This window comes from Mustela lutreola, chromosome 9, assembly GCF_030435805.1.
Source record: "Mustela lutreola isolate mMusLut2 chromosome 9, mMusLut2.pri, whole genome shotgun sequence".
Classification (NCBI taxonomy): Eukaryota; Metazoa; Chordata; class Mammalia; order Carnivora; family Mustelidae; genus Mustela; species Mustela lutreola.
Window position 1 is genome coordinate 36012497 of NC_081298.1, and position 19431 is coordinate 36031927.

The 19431-nt window shown below is 47.7% G+C and overlaps 1 protein-coding gene across 2 annotated transcripts in view; it reads right to left on the reverse strand.

Moving 5' to 3' along the window:
• Positions 1-5238, reverse strand: part of JAG1 (jagged canonical Notch ligand 1) — a 36221-nt gene extending 30983 nt beyond the window's left edge. Inside the window, exons 1-2 of one of the 2 annotated variants that reach the window (XM_059134026.1) lie at positions 4656-5238; positions 3920-4225 (exon numbers count right to left, since the gene is read on the reverse strand). In XM_059134026.1, the coding sequence (XP_058990009.1) occupies positions 3920-4225; positions 4656-4736 (387 nt within the window). In that variant the 5' untranslated portion in view covers positions 4737-5238. The remainder of the gene's footprint in view (positions 1-3919; positions 4226-4655) is intronic. The other variant, XM_059134025.1, reaches the window with a different exon arrangement.
• Between the last annotated feature and the right edge of the window lie 14193 nt (positions 5239-19431).

Here is a 19431-nt window from a genome sequence, read left to right on the forward strand (position 1 = left end):
AGGCTGCTGTCGTTCCTCCTCACCCCAGAGGCCTGTATGCCAAAAGCTTCACTGTTCTCTACACATGTGTGAAGTCCCTGTAGAATTATAGGTGTGCAGTTGGTGGGTCACAAATGCATAGAAGTACTGGAGGTTTGAATAAGTTGCTAAGAAACAAGACAATAAGAAGGAAGAAAACACAGAGCACTTTACACCTGGAAGAGAAAAAAAAGAATTAGAAACCAAAGTACCCTGAATGGGAATTTCATTTGGGGAACAGCCATTCTGCAGACACTTAGCACAAAGTGAGCACAGGCCCACTTCCCCTGCACCCCCCACCAACCAAGCCTGGTTTTGCAATACAGACATGTCATTTCATCACTCTAATTTGACACAGGTGTCTGAGAGCCGAAGAGGTTTTCTCCACATGAGGAAAATCCCTTGCTCTGAGCACTTACAATCCTGGGTGCCGTTTGTCTGCATGGGTTGTAGAGACGGGCTGCAGAAAGGAGCCAGTTCAATGAGAACCCCATCCCTCCACCCTCCATGTGTCCACATCACACCTACAAGAGGCGCAGGAACCCAGAAACGCAGCAGAGGGCATGCAGACAGGAACATGTCAATTACATCCTATGATGAATCTTGTGGGGACATCTCATTTACCCAAACCCCTGGCAGTTGTTCAATCAGGCCTTAAGTGTGATGGGGGGCCAAAGTTGGCATCTCACTGGTATGCAAAAAAAAATATTTCATTGGATTTCCCTGAACAATTCAGTTGTTCTCAGCAGCCTTTTATCACTGCCAATGCCATTTAGATAGGAGGCCAAGAAAAGACCAGATACGTCAACTACTGCCCCCCAGGTTTCTCTACATTCACTTCACTGTGGGGCCTGCAATGCATCAATTCAGCGAACTGGGGTTCTGCAGTTCCTAAAATGCTTTGGGGGCTGGGTACTGGTAAGTGCCCTAATGGATTTTTAATAAGCAGGTACTACCGGGACTTAGCACTAATTTTGGGACGTGCAACTTAACCATTTCAATGGCTTATAAATGGTTATTCCCAAATCACTTCCCGTTAAGCCCAATTACCTTCCATAATATATGTTCTTATCACTGGGTCCCCCTGATTGGAGGGTCATAAATCAGATCCGTTGCTTCGAGTCAAGGCCTTGTGAGCACAGCACGGATATGGGGATTAGAAATCACCAATGAGAACCATGAGCCGGGAGCTGGGCCAGTAGACAGCCACTGGAACATAATCAGATACTACCCAATGGGCAGACCCACCTTCAGAGAGCTCCCCACGTGGACACTGGAATGTGGACTAGATTTCAAATGTGACAGCTCATTTCCTCTTCTTTCTCTCTAGGACACGAACAGTTGTTTGATCGCAGTCGGTCATAATTCCCAACAAAAACCAAGAATTACACCACCTTTTAAACTGACCTTCCACCTTGCACCCTGGACCACGGCCCTTTCATGGTCAGCACACTGGGGAGGACCCAGGCGATCAGTGATTGTGACTGCCTCAGGGTCAGCTGTGCACGTGGCTGGAAGTCCAAGGTGGTTTGATATAAAAGCCAAACCAAACCAAACCAAAAAACCCATATCGTCTATTCCATCTTCAATTCTGTACCAAGTTCAGTTATCACTTATTCAAGTCGGTTTTAAATAGACATGCTTATTCATATTTAATTGCCAAACTGAACGAAACTGCTCTATGTAGTTCAATACCTAAGTGCTTTCACTTCGGTTAACACTCACCCTGGAATCATTCTTGAAAGTTACAGACTGTGGTGTTTCTCTAACCACACTCGGGAAAATAACTAAAACAATACACCTAAACGCCACTTTCTCTTGGGAAGTGAGGCTTATGTTTCACAGCAGGCCTTTTAAGGGAGGACAGGGTGGAGACTCATTTATGAGTGATACATGCATTTGGCCCAACTTCAAAAGAACCACACTCAGTAGCCCCAGTGGTCTCCCTATTCTAGAAAAGCGGAGAGTCTATTTCATGGTTGGTGACCCGCGGGCCCTGAAACCACAGAAGAGCCCCAACAAATCAATCGTCTCCTGCCCCACACACCGCTTCTGTTCATTTCCCATTTAGGACTCTGCCAAGTGTCAAATGGGGACAGACACACCTTCTAGGTCACTTTTCCAGAGCCAGTCCAGGGAGCAAGTCTCTCTGTTCTCATCCAAGCGGTCCTCTGACCCTACTCTCCAAAGTGAGCCTCAGCCAGGCCTGCAGCTTTTCCACATCACTAATAAGATTCCTTTTATGGTCTTGTGAAAGCAAGGGGCTCCGGACTGATCCTCAGGAGGGTGGAACCACCTGCAGGCCCCTTCCCCCCTAAACTCCAAACACAAGTTCAAGGGCAGTCAGTATTCACAGTTAACTTGGGCACAGTCAGATTAAAAAGTGGCCAGACTCTTTAAAGTTCTCCCTAGTAGGGGATTAACAAAGAAGATAAACATGCTTTGTAAAACTGCAATCCCACAACAGACACAGCCCTCCATTCTCTGAGAACTCTACATACAGTGGGTTTTTCTAAGTCCCTTTCAATGGTGTGCTTCCGATAACTGTCTTATCTCACCCACGGCAGAGGGCACTTCATAACGCCAGCTCCAGTAAATGCGGGCCTTGAGAGCCACCCCAAGATATACACACACACACACACACACACACACACACACACACACGCACCAAGCACCAAGGCACTCTCCCCCTCCCTCCCCTCCTGGCGATGGGAATCACAGCCCCAGCCCGCGGATAGGAGGCAGCAGAGCGCACCCCACCAGAGCACGTGGCGGACAGTATTCCCCCGGGGCACCGAGCTTCCCTCTCCTCCCCGCCCCCACAACCGCCCACCCTCGAAGCACGGGCTGGGCCAAGCCCCAGTCCTGGCGACGTGCCACGCCTCCTGGACAGCAGGAGCGGAGCAGAGGGCACAGCCTTTTCCCCTTTCCTCCCATTCTGCAATCACACTCGTCTTCCTTCTACCCAGTTTGGGATGTTGCAAGGGCCTCGTTGCAGGGTCGGTCCGCCGGGCCCGGGCCCTCGAGCGGCACCCAGGGCGGGGGTCCACGCACTTGCACGCTCAGCAGCCGCCTCGAGTGGGCCGCCCCTTTCAGGCCTTGACACGCCCCCGGAGGCTAGCGGGGGCCGGGCGCCCGCCGGACGAGGGCGCACCCCCGCCCTTCCCGGGGAAGTTTGCAAACACAGCTGGTTCCAGAGCCCGGGAACCGCTGGAAGTGAGGCCACAAGGGCTACACCGCGCGGGGGCGAGGGCAGGAAGGGGCCGGCAGGGGGCGGAGGCTCTCGGGCTCCCAGCTCCAGCCAAGGCCCAAAGACACCCCCCCCCACGCCCCAAGCGGCGGCCGCCCCCGCGTCCTTACATCCAGCCCCGAGCGCGTCCCCGCACGCCCCAAAGTCTCCCGGGGAGCAGCGGGAAACAGGCTCCCCCACACCCTCCAGGAAAGACACACCCGCCCTCCAGGCGGCTCACGAGAAAAGGGAGGGTGCCGACTTGGACGACGTTCGAAGGCCAAAGCTGCGCCGCGTTGCCTTCCACGGCGCATTGGGTTTAATTGGTTAAGCGAAGACCTTCTGTAATGACTCCCAGCTCGGGTTGGGGTGGGGTGTGGGGTGGTCACTCTAGGGCCTCCAAGTTGCAAGTTTAAACCTGGGAGCTCTGCCCCCACAAACCCCTGTGGGCGTCCCACTTTTGTGCGCTTAGCAAAAAGCCTCGAAGACGGGGCCTGCTGAGATCTAACCCTGGAGTCTCGGCTGCTTAACACCCCACCCCGCAAGACTTTTCCAGTTAGCGTGGAGTTTCAAGCCAAAGCCCTTTTAATCCCTCTCGCAAGAGAGAGAGCGGGACTTGGCAGGCGCGGGTGCGGACCGCGGCGGGCCTCCCTCACCGCGTCGCTCACTCACCGGCCAGGCGAAACTGAAAGGCAGCACGATGCGGTTGCGTTCGTTGCCACGACTGGCCTTGAGATTGAAGGTGTTGCCCCCGATGACAGGAGTGGAGCCCGAGCCGAAGCTGCAGGGCCCCCCGGCCGTGACGCGGGACTGGTACTCCTTGAGGCACACTTTGAAGTACGTGTCACACTCGTCGTGGGAGCACTTGCGGTCCCCCGGGTTCCGGACGCCGCCGCAGCAGTTCCCGTTCTGCAGCTCCCCGTTCACGTTCTGCATAGACAGGATCTCCAACTCGAACTGGCCGGAGGCCCCGCACACCTGCCGGCGAGGGAGGGAGGAAGGTCAGCGCAGGGGAAAGTTGTTTTCTTCGAGGGTGGAAGCAGCGACTCCCTCCCCGCCCGCCCCGACGAGCCCTAAACGCCAAGTGAAAATAATTTTGCAAAACTCAGTGCAAAGACTAAACGTGATTTCCCGGGCATGAAATGCACGAGTGCAGGAGAAATCGGACGACTGTCCCGGGGGAGAAGAGCGGAGAGAACGCAGCCCCCTTGCTCCACCTGGGGGGCGGAGGGCTTAGGAGGTCCGGGGCTTCCCCAGCCCAGGTGGAGCCTCCCGGGCGCAGGACCCAGCCGGGAGGCCGGGCGCCCGAGGGTTCCCAAGCCCGCTCTAGGCGCTCAAGCGCAGGCGTCTAGGGAGCTGCGAGGGAAAGGAGAGGGCGGGCCGGGAGGGAGGCCCGGCGGGCTCTTACCTTGGCTCGCAGGGCGCAGAGCAGGGCTAGCAGGAGGCTCAGGGGGCGCCCGGGCCGGCCGCGCGTCCGTGGGGACCGCATCGCTGCGCCGCGCGCCGCAGGCACTCGGGACGCCGCCGCTGCCGCTGCTGCTCGCGCTGGTTCTCCGGCCGGTGCTGCTGCCGGTGCTGCCGTCGCCGCTGCCCCTGCGGCCGCCGCGTCCCGGCTCTAATATACTCCGCCGATTGGAGCATGCACGACTGGAAAACAACACCACTTTTCAAAAGCCCTTTCAAGAGCGGCGCGTTCCAGAAGGCAAAGGGCCCGGCCTCCTTTTATTATTCTGATCGCTTCTTTGAGGCGCTCCCCCTCCTCTTCCACCTCCCGGCTTTCTTTCCTTCTCTCGCGCTCCCCTTCTTTTATTATTATGATTATACGCAGCCTTTTATTCCCTTTCAGATCAGCTGCTTAGAAAGAAGAGAGGGAGGGGAGAAAAAAAAAAATCCGAGCCCAGCTCGCGGGCCGGCCGCAGGTAACACAATGACGCGTGCCCGCCCGGCTTTCGGCGAGGGACTCGGAGAGCCCGTCTGGGAGCAGCGGCCCGGGCTGGCCACCTCTACCCTGCGCGCGAAGCAGGCGCATGCGCGCTTATTAATATTCATGAGGGGGGCGTGTCGTAGCGCGACACGCCCCTTCCCTCTGGTTGATGGGGAGGGGGAGTGCTGGGAGGAACTTGGAAGGAGCTGGGGGCTCTGGGACTCGCGGGACGGCTTCGACGTCCCAGGGCTCAGGGCGGACCCCCGCCCTCGGGAGCTTTGAGCCTGGAGGGAAGGGGGGCAGGGTGCGGCGAGGAACTTGCTAGGGTCCGCTGCTCAGAGACGCGCGGCGCCCCGTATCTCCCCAGGAGCCCCCTCGAACGCCTCGGGCCGGGCGCCTGTGCCCACCCGTCGGGGCCCCAGGTGTAGGCGCCGCGGCGCTGCCCGAGCGGTCGGAGCGGGGCAGCTTCCGCCTTCCGAGCCGCCTGCGTCAGCTGCGGCTTTCGCCCCAGGAGGAGGGCCTGCCCGCCGGGAGTCCGGCCCGCTTCCCGCGAGTGAGCGAGCCGCCCGGAGCGCGCTGCTGGCAGCAGTAGCGGCAGAGGCGGCGGCGGCGGCGGCGGCGAGGCTGGCGGGCTTGCCGCTGTCTGCTCGCCCGGCGGAGGCGACCTGGGCAGGCGCTGCTGGGAACTTTTGAAAAACTTTCCCGGAGCCAGGCTTGCCGCAGATTCGAGGGGAAGCCTCGGCCGCGCCCCACCCCCTCCGCGATCCGAGTCTGCAAAGTCTCGGAGGCCTCCCGGCTTCTTTTCCAAACAGTGCCAGGGCAGAGGCTAGGTGGGGGAGGGCGGCGGACACACTGGGGTCTGCTCAGGTTTAGGGAGGGGCTGAGCGAGATGCTGATGGGCTTTGGCTCCGGCTGCCCAGCCCGCAGTGCCTGAATTGCACCTGTAGGCGGCCTCCGAGCCGCTCTCTGGGTGGCAAAGTCGAGCCTGGAAGGGACCGTCTCACCGCCATCGCCCTGCAGCAGAGCTTGGCTCTCTGGGGTGGCAGTGGAAACCGATGCTGTTTTCCACCTTGAGGCGAGCCTCGCAGTTAACAGCGACACTCCTGGTCATAACCAAGGTCAAAGGAAACCTGCGGGCTGGCCAAAGCCTCTGCCAGCCCCCCTCACAGCAGACCTTCTGCTGCGTTTAGGGGACCTCTTGATTTCCATTGAAGGGAAAACAAAATTTTGGCCCTTATATTGGACATGTTCTGCGGAAAAGCGTTAACTATTCAGGGACAGGATCGTGGCTTGAGCCCTCTGATACTGTGGGGCCTGATGGGCTGCAATGGGTGGAGGCACAATAGTTTCCAATATACTGAGTTATAAGTGCATAAAAGGTTGGCTAAATTGTGGTTATTTACTGCATTTAGTGGACAATATTTTCAGTGCCACATCTCATCACGCTGAGAATAAGGCAGCCAGTGGACTGCTTTACATTCATTCATAAGCCACTAAGGATGGTTTAGCAATCTTGGCATTTTAACGTCCCAGTAAATACTCCTAGGAAAGGGAACTTCGTGGTAATGTGTCCCATCTTGATGATCATTGGCGAGATAATCCGTATTTTGGAAGGGCCATAATCCAAGAGCAGAACAAATTTGCAGCTGTCATAGACAGTAGCAACCTGATTATTTTGTCTTAATATGCCCCAGTCCATCCAGTTATCATCTGTAATTGCATCTAGATTTTTTTTTCTCACCAAAGTTTCCGAACCAATCTTCTCTACCTCCTGTCTGCCTCCTTTTCCCTTGTCTTCCCAAATGTCCATTGGGGTGCTAAGTAATGGTTTAAAAGCAAAATGCTTGTGCTGCGGGGAAAAACACAATTCATGAAAGCTGATGAGGTCTTAAATTGCACACTCCTTGGAGTTCCCCATGTCTGAAACTGTCTTAATTCTGTGCCCCATGACTGGTCCCCCACACCCTGTTCAGGAAGGAGGCTGAGGCCTTCGGTTTGAATAGTTTAGATCCAGCCACCTGGATTGACCCAAAAGGGCCACCTGAGATTTCAGGTGCCTCCAGGTAGTAATCTGAACTGTAGATTACTGGGATCACCTCCAGGCCACAGCTGAGTTTAGCCTTCTTGACTCTTTTTCTCTTATTAAGAAAGAGAATGTAGATTTCTGGGGGTTGAAACTCTTTAGTGAACCCTGACAGGTATGTGAAATCACTAATAAACATAAAATTCACATGCCGAAGAGCACAGTGTTCCTCACCCTTCCTGAGCTTGGGAACCCACTAACTTGTGGGCTAGAGGGGATTCTTTGGAAAATTTTCAGTTGGGACTCTTCCAGCTAATTGGTACTCCCCCAAAAAGCCAGTCACGTTTACCACAAAAGACACCAAGTGGAACCTCTGCCCTCTACTTCCTTGCAGCCGGCTCTCAGCCTCACTCTTTGGAGAAGGGGGAACTACTGCGGAAAGAACTCAAGCAGGCAGATTCCCCCTTGGCCAAGTCACATCCTGCCTTTGCACATAGCAAGTGAACGTTCCAGAAAAAAACGCTTCTGTGGGAAGTGTCATGTTTAACCATCGCACCTACACCTGTGAGAAGGGGAGAGGTTTGTGGTCAGTTCCTGTCTGGACTGTCTCATGTGCTCTAATCATAACCATCCTGTGGTATCTTTAATTTTAAAGATGTATTTGTTTTAGAGAGAGCAAGCAGGGGGGAGGGGCAGAGGGAGAAAGAGAGAGAATCTCAAGCAGACTCCCCACTGAGCACAGAACCCCACGTGGGGTTCGATCTCATGATTCTGAGATCATGACCTAAGCCAAAAATCAAGAGTCAGATGCTCGACCAACTGATCTCTCCCCCAGCTCCCCACTTTCTTTAGTTTTAAAAAGATTTTTTTTTTACTTCTTCCACAAAACTTGCCCTGTTTTACTTAGTCATCCACGAAGAGCAGTCCTGAACCCCCCGCCTCCACAAGCACCAAAGGCTTAATAAGAGACATTCAAGCTATAATAACTGTATGTAAATGCATTTGGTCAACTTAAATGCCTTAGCTCTGTGATAAAAATCAGCAAATCAATATTTATTGGGAACTACATTACACCTAGCAACGTGGATGATCTCAAAAACATCCTACTAAATGAAAGAAGCCAGACGCAGAAGACTACCTACTGCGTGATGCTGTTTGAAGTTCTAGGACAGGCAAAACTACTTTGCAGTCACAGAAAATGTTGATGGAAGGATGGAAATGAACTGGATAGTCTTGAGGCTTCCTCCAGGGGACGGATGTTCTGTATCATGATAAGGGTTTGGGTTACACAGGTGTATACATTTATCAAAATTAATTAGTGCATTTAGGTTTGGTGCATCTCCTGTGTTCAAAAGAGACAAAATTGTAGGGGTGCCTGGGTGGCTCGGTGGATTAAAGCTTCTGCCTTCAGCTCGGGTCAGGATCTCAGGGTCCTGGGATCCCGCAAATGGGGCTCTCTGCTCAGCAGGGAGCCTGCTTCCCTCCCCCCTCTGCCTTCCTCTCTGCCTACTTGTAAGCTCTTCAAATAAATAAATATTTTTTTAAGAAAGAGAGACAAAATTGTAATAGTCCACTTGAGTGAATTAAATGAGTGCTGAAGTATATAGAGTGGAGCAAAAGGATATTTGCAGCTTGGAAATGAATTTAAACATGAGATTACGGACGGAGATAGGATAGCTGGCTGGCTGGATATACGCTGAAGCAAAACAGTGAAGGGCTAAGGGTAGGATCTAGATGGGGACATACAGTGTTCACATAAAATTCTTTCAGATGTCTCTGCCTGAAAATTTTCACTATAAAATGTTGAGAAAAATAGTTACCTGAATATGCCAGGTATTGCATACAGTGCCAGGACAGTGGACGACACCAAAACAGTGGACCTAAAGATTACAGAAAGGGGGACATGCCTGTAAGGGATCATGATAGTATAGGTTGTAGTAGTGAACAAAAGGGAGATCCTTATTTCCTCCCATTTCTTGTCTCCCTAATACCTTTCTTCTTTCCAATAAATAAGAGAAATTGGTCCAAATATATAAAGGGACCTGTAAAAAAAAAAAATCCTTTAATATCTTCCTTTTTCTTGTTTGCACCATGTAGAGAAATTAAGGCAACTTCATGAGACTTGTTCCGTGGAAGAGCAGATGGTGACCTCTTTCTGTTCCTTTCCGGCAGAACCAAAGATGCTTCCATGTCCCAAGAGCTCCTCCTTCCTTCTACCAGTGTTCCCTCCACTCCTGAAAATGCAAACTCCTATAAACTCTGCCCAGGCAGCTCTCCGAGGAAGCATGTTCTCTGAGGAGACAATTACCTTCGTGGGTGATTCTCCATCTTTCACATCACAAGCACTTCTGAGAAAAAGCTATGGGCAGCAAGTAAGACATGAAAAAATTCAGGGTAAAGTTATAGCTCCCACAGCAACCATAACCAGGCCGCAAGTTTATCCATTTAAGCATAAACTGAGGAGATCCAGCCCTCTTTTTTCAAAGCTTCTTTTCACATCCACAGGAGAGCTGAATTAATTTTCTTTGGAAACCAGAACTATGAATTTCTTGCAATATTAACAGTAATTTTGTATGAGCTTTCATTTAAAACACTGTTTTGGTTTGGGCTTGAGTTCAGGTATTTATAATTTTGCCTGTCCTGTCCCGATTCTGTCTCACAGACGTTATGTGGAAAGCTCTCAGGACAGAGTTCTGTGTCCACTGCCCCTTTAACAAGCCAGTGATCGAAAGTCACAAAAAACTCAAGATGCAAAATCCAGAAACCATGGGACTGAATTCCTCATTTTACACCTTGAATTAAAACCAAAGATTCTGTATGACCTTTCATAGTTTTATGTAGTTTTATAGTTTCATAGTTTACTGGGGAAAAAAGTTCTACCTGTAAAATGTACCATTTTCTTACACTTGAGAACCTTTTTGAAAACAAAAAAAAATCTTATGTGTAAATTGCTGTTAAATTGCCTTCTCAAAACAATTATAAGTGATTCATTCACCCTCCTTTTTGCAGTGATGACGTAGTGAGTTTTCTGTTCTGTGAATGACACCTGAACAACTTGACCCACAGGTATTCTGGGATAGGATTAAAAAAAAAAAAAAAAAAAAAAGACCAAATTGGTCCATTTGTACAGTTGACTGATCTAAATGCAACTAACAATTTTCTGTAATTGCAAAGTGTGACTGAGCTCTTACAAACCTTTTCATCTCCTAAAAGGCTCTGGAAATTATACTCTCAGAAGCAGGTAGCATGTGTAACTACCCCAATACAATCCACTCCGTGAGCACCTTTTCATCTTGTTTGCATTCAGCCTTTGCAAACAGATGCAAACCCAAATCTGCCTCCAGATCTAAAAAAATTTTTAAGAATTACAGTAGTTGTTGGAACTTGGGGAAAGTTATCTGAGAAAATTTCAAAACATACATGAATGTGAGAGTCAAAGAAAGGTGATTACACCTGCCAATGGCACAAAAGCCATGGGCTTTCCACTCACAGTATTTCATGTTTGGGTTAATGGTTCTCAATAAATTACAAGAGTATGTCTGTTCTTGACACTTTTGTTCTCAAGCCAGTGGTGCCTTTACTGATGCCCTTCTCTAAATTAGAAGTTATGAAGGACATGAAAAGTGGATGTTTGCAATACTTAAGTTTAGTTTTTCATGTACAATGTAAATAGTTGTTTTTATTACTGTCTTTATGTCAAGAATGTTCAAGGATGGCTGAAGAAACATTCACTTGAGCACAGAAATATTGGCACAAGTACTACCTGCAAACTTCTAGATCCCTAGATATCAGTCATAACATACACAGATTTTTAGAAGCATCATTTAAAAATGATTTCAGAACATGTCAAAGTTTTATTTTTCTTTTGGAAATGAACTTAAGGCATAGAAAACTTAAAAAGATTATAAAGGAGAAAGTTTCGTTTCCAGAAGATGGTTATGGCATCCATGGAAGTGGCAATTTTTTTTTTTTTCGAAGGCAGGTAACAACTAGAGAAGTCAATTACACTATCTTAGAATAGTTTGGCAGGAATTCATGTGAAGAGGAACAGAGGAGTTTAATAGCCCACACATGTGGGATGCCTGGGTGGCTCAGTCGTTAACCATCTGCCTTCGGCTCAGGTCATGATCCCTGAGTCCTGGGATCAAGACCTGCATTGGGTTCCCTGCTTGGCAGGAAGCCTGCTTCTCCCTCTCCCACTCCCCCTGCTTGTATTCCCTCTCTTGCTGTCTCTCTGTCAAATAAATAAATAAATCTTAAAAAAATAGATCACACATGTGATATGCCTTAATGGTGCCGTGCACCTTCTAAAAATACTAGAGCCACATTCTGAAGCTGCATTACTAGAAATGTAGATTAGCAATCAAGGAAAAACCATAGCTCTAGCATATTCTACACTAGCCTTAAAACAACTGAAGTGTTTTGACCAGGTCTGGGCACAACTGTTTTTTAAAATCGTGGTAAATAGACATAACATAAAATTTGCCATCTTAACCATTTTTAAGTGTATGGTTCAATAGTAAGCTCATTTGTGTTGTGAAACCACTCTCCAGACCTCTTTCATCTTCCCAAAACGAAACTCTGTGCCCATTAACGACTCCCTATTCCTCCTCTCCCCCAATCCCTGGCAATCACCACCCTCCTTTCTACGAATTTGCCTACCCTAGCTATCTTGCATAAGTAGAATCAGACAGCATTTGTCCTTTTTTTTTTTTTTTTTAAAGATTTATTTGTTTGGTGGGGAGAGCATAGCAGGTGGGGGAGAGGCAGAGGGAGAGGAAGAGAGAGGATCTCAAGTAGACTCTTTGCTGACCTTGAGCCCAACGTGGGGCTGGATTCCAAGACCCTGAGATCACGACCTGAGCCGAAATCAAGAGTCCGACACTTAACCAACTGAGCTGCCCAGACGCGCCAGCATTTGTCTTTTTGTGACTGTCATTTGATTTATCATAGTGTCCTCAATATTCATCCATGTCATAGCCTATGTCAGAATCTCCTTCCTTTGTAAGACTAAATAATATTCCACTGTGTGTCTATACCAGCTTTTGCTTATCCACTCACCCGCTGGTGGACATTTGGGTTGTTTCCATCTTCTGACTATTGTGACTAATGCTGCTATGAACATGGGTGTACAAATATCTCTTCAAAACGCTGCTTTCAATTATTTTGGATGTACGCTGGGCACCATTTTTAACAGTCATCTTGATAACTGGGCGATGCTCAGAAGAAGGTCGGCATTTTTAGACCTTTCACCCTAGCAGTTGGAGGCTTGGGTGTGTCTAATTGGAGGAGAGAGGGAAGGAGGGTTCTCAGCTATCCACAGATTTGGAAAGGCTGACTTGAGTAAGAGCAGGCTTGAAATGCTGCGAACAGCACACAAAATTCAGTGGTTATAGGTTCCCAGAAAGCTGATTTTGACTGAGCAGAAAGACAAGCTTTGTCTTCTTAAGAGCTATTCCTTAATGTCATAGGATGCCTTAGGGATGAGTGAGTCCCTGCCATTGAAGGTAATCAAACAGAGCTTGATGGGACCCTTGGACAGTGGCAGGAGACAGGGAGATTCCCCATCCTGGATGGGAGCCTGAACCAGGTGATTTCCTAGGAACCTCATCTTTAGGAGGCCATGGCAGGATTAACAGGTATGATGGCAATTCAGGTCCATACCCACAGAGAGAATCTAGGAGCCGTTTTTGACCAATGTGGTACTGATGCCACTGACTGAGGATTAGTAGAACCTGGTGTGCAGGGATGAGAACGGCATGGACCTGTCTGCTTTCTGAACTGACTTCTCAGGGATCCATCACACACATATTTGCCAAATGGCTGCAGCAAATAAGTCAAGTCTAAATGTCGCAGAGTTGATCGTTACAACCCTGGCTCGTTATTATCCTCTGTCCCTTGCTATTCTGAAGGAGGTCCGAGAACCAGCAGCATTGGCATCCCCAGGGAACTTGATAGAAGTTTGGACTCTCAGCTTATTCCAGACCTTCTGAATCAGAATCTGCAATTTCAAATGCACATTAAGGTCTAAACTCCACCTAATACAGAAACAGTCTATGCTTCAGCAAAAGCTATCAAATGTTCTTTCCAGGAATGGTTGCAATACCATATTGCTGGGGAGAAGGGTTGGTTAGTCAAATCTATATTGGTTGTCCCATCAGCATCCTAATGGGAATTCCTCACTTTTATCCAAGTAATATGTTTATATACTGTCATTCTTTGTTTGTTAAGATTTTATTTATTTGAGAGAAAAAGAGTGAACACTAACAGGGGGAGAGGGAGGGCAGAGGGAGAAGCAGGTTCCCTGCTGACTGGGGAGCCCAATGCTGGGCTTGATCCCAGGACTCCAGGATCATGACCTGAGCCAAAGGCAGACACTTAACTGACTGAGCCTTCCAAGTGACCCTTTACTGTCATATTCTAAAAAATTCGGGAGGCTTTCAGGTTAAACATGTATGTAAATAAATATTAGGACCAGGAAAACAGAGCTAAAAGAAGAAGACCAAGAACAGGGAGGAAAAGTAATAAATGGAGACAAGCATTACTTGTCTCCTTGAATGGAGTTGAATGTAACTCCTTGAATTGAGTTGAGAATTGGATGCTGAGCTTGCTTCCAGCCAAGCAGACCAAGAAAATAGCCATGAGATTAGCTTTACCCATACAGAGCCCCCAGCCAGTCCCTCAGGTGAAGCAAAGCTTTTCTTGGCATTTTGTTATGAAAAATATCCACACGTGTCGGTATATTGTTGTAGCTATTTGGAGGACTGGGATCTTACATAAGCGGGATGCTGAGAAATACAACAGTTTTCTGAGAACGATGTAGGATATATGATGGAAATTGAGGACCTGACACCAAAGCATGGATCCGGGAAAGCAGGGTGGGGTGGGGACAGGGATAAGGGAGAAATACATCTTTCTGAAAGTTTTGCTTAATCCAAACATGACCCCAACTATCTAGCACCATGGCTTTTTTTTTAATACCTGCTTAGCAACTATTTATCGAGTCACTGAATAAATTCTCATGTGTAATAAACGATTAGGAACGAATTCCTAACAATTTAATTGTTCATATTCAAAAAATGTTCACAAATCGCCCTATCCGAAGACCGACCCAGTATGGGCCTTTGCTGCACAGCTTTTCTGAGGTAACCTCCCAGTTTATATGGTTGTAATTATTCAGCTCAGTAACACAGTGGAGGTTTTTTTGCCCCCCAATTATGTAAATTTCCCTCTTATAGAGATGTGTAGATTTTGCTGAAACTCAGTAAACTGTTTCTGGGGAGTAAAACCATTGACATAGAAGCACCCCCCCCTTTTGTTCCCCCTCCATGAGGTAGGGTACTTATAAAATGCCTTTTTGAGCACCGAAGCAGTGAAATAAGCCATTTAGCTTTCTCAAAAATGTAAATTTTCCAAGATGGTAAAATGGCTAATCTGAAATCAAAAAGTACTACGCTTTGTTTTTTAAATGCCTTGACTTCTCCCAGACCGTAATAAGCTTATAAGCTTAGCTTCAGGGAATTTAAGTTTACTTCTCAAGCTGTCTTCAGCTATCCTTTCCTGCTCTCATAATCACAGATGCATCCCTGATTGATTAGGGGCAAAAATCACCCCGACTCTTTACCCCGCAGCCCCATAACCACAGACCACTTTGGGATATCATGTCTGGGGCTCCTCCCACCAGGAGGCGTGGCCTATTTTCCCTCCCCTGGAATGTGTGGGGGCCTCCTGAGTAGCCTTGGCTTAGAGAATGAAACACAGGTGCCGGTGGGCGGGCTGAGAGCCTTGGTCTTCTGAAATCTTGCTCATTTCCACAATCTCTTTAGCTTCAGGACTCTGCTATTGCCATGCGACAAGCTAGGTAGGCTAAGCTGCTGGAGAACTAGAGTGTATGGATGAGAACTGAGAGACGATCCCTGCAGGGGTCTTCCTTACCCGGTCAGCATCTGAGTGTTGACTACCCACACACAGCAAGAAGCCCAGATGAGGTCAGCCTACTCAGCCCATTTCAGCAGAACCTCCCAGCCAGTTCGTCCGACTTGTGAGAAACAACTGGTCTTTCAAGTCCTTAGGATTGGGGGCACCTGGGTGGTTCAGATGGAACCAAGCGTCTGCCTTCCGCTGGGGTCATGATCCTGGCGTCCAGGTATCGGAGCCCCACATCAGGCTTCCTGCTCAGCGGAGAGTCTGCTTTGCCCTTTCCGTCTGCCACTCCCCCTGCTTGTGCTATTTCACTCTCTTCTGTCAAATAAATAAATAAATAAAATCTTAAAAAAAAAAAATCTGTAGGATTACGGCTGGCTTGTTATGCAGCACTGTTGTAACCCTAGATAACAGATATGTCCTGAGTGAGCATGAGTGAAATGTTAAAAAAAGAGAAACACAGAAACGACGTGCAAGCCTGAAATAAGGGATGATTGCCACTAGCTAATCATAGCCTGGGGTGACCAATCTTACCTAATAGCCTCTGCTTGAGAGAGGAAGCTGGCAGGTGAGTTAAATTGGTGTTATTAAAGGAATCTGGGCTCTGCTCAAATTCTCTTAAAAAGTAAGGTATTTGCAGCCTCCCATAAGACAATCATGACAGAGACTCTTGTGATCATACACTTCGATGGAATCACTGGACATCTTCTTTCCCTTCTTCCCTACTGACTGCTAGCCACAGCGTGGAGAACATTTGCAGCTAACAGACTAATTCCTGTCCCAGAGAGGGGTAGGATGTTACATTCTCTACCAGTCACTTTGGATGATTCCTAAACCAGTATATGCCCATCATACTTATTATTGGCTTGCATCGTTTAATTCACTGTTCCATAAACTGGTAGAATAAGAATCTTAAAAAAAAAACAAAAGGTATCACTTCTTTGCAAACTGAGTTGAATATGACTTGATAAGAATAAATGTGAGGAGGGGCACCTGGGTGGCTCAGTGGGTGAAGCCTCTGCCTTCGGCTCAGGTCATGATCTCAGGGTCCTGGGATTGAGCCCTGCATCAGGCTCTCTGCTCCTGTTTCCCCTCCCCCTCTGCTGCTTCTCTGCCTACTTGTGATCTTTCTCTTTCTGTCAAATAAATGAATAAAATCTTAAAAAATTAAATGTGAGTAGCTAAAAATATATTCTTGTTGAATGAACATGAGAAAGACAACTTGATTCCCAAGTGTCTTTTCAGTTTCATTCCAATTGAAAGAAACCCCAACTGAACATTATAAACAAGGTGCTATGGAGGAAATAGAAGGCAAGGCGGGCCACTTAGAAAACTTTGTCTTAGACCAGAAGCCGGGCAAATAAATAGCCATTTGTGGGATCTGTGTGTGTCATGTTTTATGATTCTGTCTTTAAATGACATTTTTGATTAACCAATTACTGGCCATGATTGCATCACTTAAGGTTTTATTGTGTTAGTAGAGCTTGGAGCAGTGCCTGACGCATAGCAGGATCATGGGAACTAGTTGCTGAATGAATCTGTTGAATGAATTACTTGCAAATTGCTGACAACATACAGCACAACCAAACCAGACCTGTTTCCATACACCAATGTGTTTCAATACTGATGGGAAAATCGGTACCCTAGAAGCTGGAGGAATGGCTTAGCTTTCCAGCAAACCTCTCTAAATATTGATTCTTGTATACCAGCTTGTCGAAGAAGGCTGAAATTGCAGGAGTTTCACGTTCCCTAAAAAGGTCCCACTAGCATGTATCACATTCACTGGGACGGTTTGTTAAATCAAACATTTCTAGGATCTACCATGGAGTTTCTGTTTAGTAAATCTGGTGTAGGACCGTAGAATTTGTATTTCTTTTTTTTTTTTTTTTTTTAAAGATTTTATGTATGCATTTGAAAAAGAGAGAGAGAAAGAAACAGCAGAGTGGGAGGGGGACAGGGAGAGAGAGAATCTCAAACAGATTCCACACTGAGCATGGAGGCCGATGTGGGGCTCCATCCCAACACCCTGAGATCATGACCTGAGCTGAAACCAATGGGCAGACGATGCTTAACTGACTGTGCCACCCAGACAACCCTAGAATTTGTATTTCTTTTTTTTATATATATATTTTAAAATTTTTTATATACATATAATGTATTATTAGCCCCAGGGGTACAGGTGTGAATTGTCAGGGTTTACACACTTCACAGCACTAACCATAGTAGAATTTGTATTTCTAACATGCTTCCAGGTAATGCTATTCAGGGACCAAACTGTTAATCACAGACCTACAATAGCCTAAAAGTAAGCGATTACCAAGGTCATCTGGTCCTCCCCCTGTCCATCCACCTTCTCCAGCCCATCTAATTCCTTCAACAATTACTAAGTCGACCAAGAAGGTTGAGAACTCAAGTGGGGCAACTGAGATACAAAAACCTATGGTGTATTCTCAACAGTGTGGTTGGCTCCTTGTATTATGTAATTTAAACGTAACAGCAACACTATAAAGTTGACATTAATATCTCCATTTTACAGATGAGAAAACTAAGGGTCAAAGGTTATATACTTGTATAACTACTCACCCAAATAAGGCACACAGCGAGAAAGCAGTAGGGCTAAGAGTTCAGGGTGGGCCAAGACCAAAGGCCCCATTCTTTCCATAACAGCTAATGGGGATCTAAATGATGTCATTAGGATAGACCCTTGAATGTAAAGCAGGGCTGGTGTCTTGTTAAAAGGGCAAGTCCTTATTCTAGGGCCTTGTCTGGAGCAGGCCTGAGAGTATGCATTTCTCATAAGCTCCCAGGTGATGTCAAGGCTGCTGGTCCCTTAACACAATTGGAGAAGTGAGGTTCTGAACTCCATTGGCATTGGTGGAGAGACTGGGATGTCCCTCGGCAGGAGAGGGAGGTCCTGAATGGCCCTTAATGTTGTCGTACACATAGTACAATTTGCCTTTTATTTTGTCAATGCGGAATTTGAAGAGGGATCACAAGGAGAATCTGTGTTAAAAGAATGAGCTTGAAGAGGAATGCCAAGGCCATACATTCTTCTTGAGAAAGTATTTAGCTAAGGGGAAGGAACTGGGTGCAGAGGAAGAAAAGCCACTGCTTGTGCCCTACCATGATAACTGGGAAGAAACCAGGGCATCGGGTCAGCTGTTCCCCAGCCACAGAAGCCTGATGGAAATCCACACTCTGCCCTCCTGGTTACCACCAAAAAAAGGAAAAAGGAGTGTGAATTATAGGGAAAGCCACTGCAAGGGCTGGGAGTTTCAAATCCTCTCTTCACACCTCTCGTGACACAACTGTGACTGGTTGATTCTCTTGACTTACCTGTAGTGAAATACACTCCTTTTGTGGGGTACTTCTGTGAGTTGTGACAAATGTAGACAGTCATGTCATTGCTGTTGAGATACAAATGTTCCATCGGCCCACACGCCCCCTCAGGCTGCCCCTTTGTACTCAGCTCCTCCCTCTGTGTCCTAGAGCTTTGCCTTTTCAAGAATGCTACAGACATGGAGGCCTACAGGGTTCAGCCTCTTGAGTTGGGCTTCTTTCACGTAACATAAGGCACTTGGGTTTCGTTCACGCTGTCCCGTGAATCAACACTTGGGTCGGTTTTTATTGCTGAGCAATATCCCGTTGGAGGGATGTACCACGGTGTATTTGTCTGTTCCCAGGTGAGAGATCTTTGGGTTGCTTCAGTTCTTGGTGGTTATGAGTAAAGAGAGCTATAAACATTTAAATACAGGCTTCTGTGTGAACATAATCTTTAATTTCTCTTAGGTAAATACCAAGGAGTGAGTTTGCTGGGTCATTCAGAAAGGGTACGTTTATATTATAAATATATTATATATATTTATGTATATATAGTATATATATGTGTGTGTATATATATATATATATATATATAAAATAAATTGTTTTCCAGAGCGGCTCTACCATTTTGTGCCATGTCTTTCAATAGGCGAGTAATCTTTCTGAGCTGCATGCCATGAAGCGCCCCTAGGCTCCAGACACATGCAGTGTAGACAGTGTCCACTCTAGGATCTGAGGGAACTAGCTGCCGGGAGCATGAGCCACCTGGGAGAAGGCGGAGGTCAGATGTTTCAGGAAAGTGAGGGAACCTGGGTTTACCTCCCCCAGCTCCTCCCAGCTTCCAGACCCATCTGCTGAGGCCTGCATGCCTCCTCCTTGAGGGGGGCTTTGAGCCCACCTCTCTCTCCCACAAGTGGGCAATCCTTAAAACACCACCCTCCTGGGTCAGGCTTTGTTGCCAGATAATGTGACTTTGAAAAGAAGTCCTTCCCC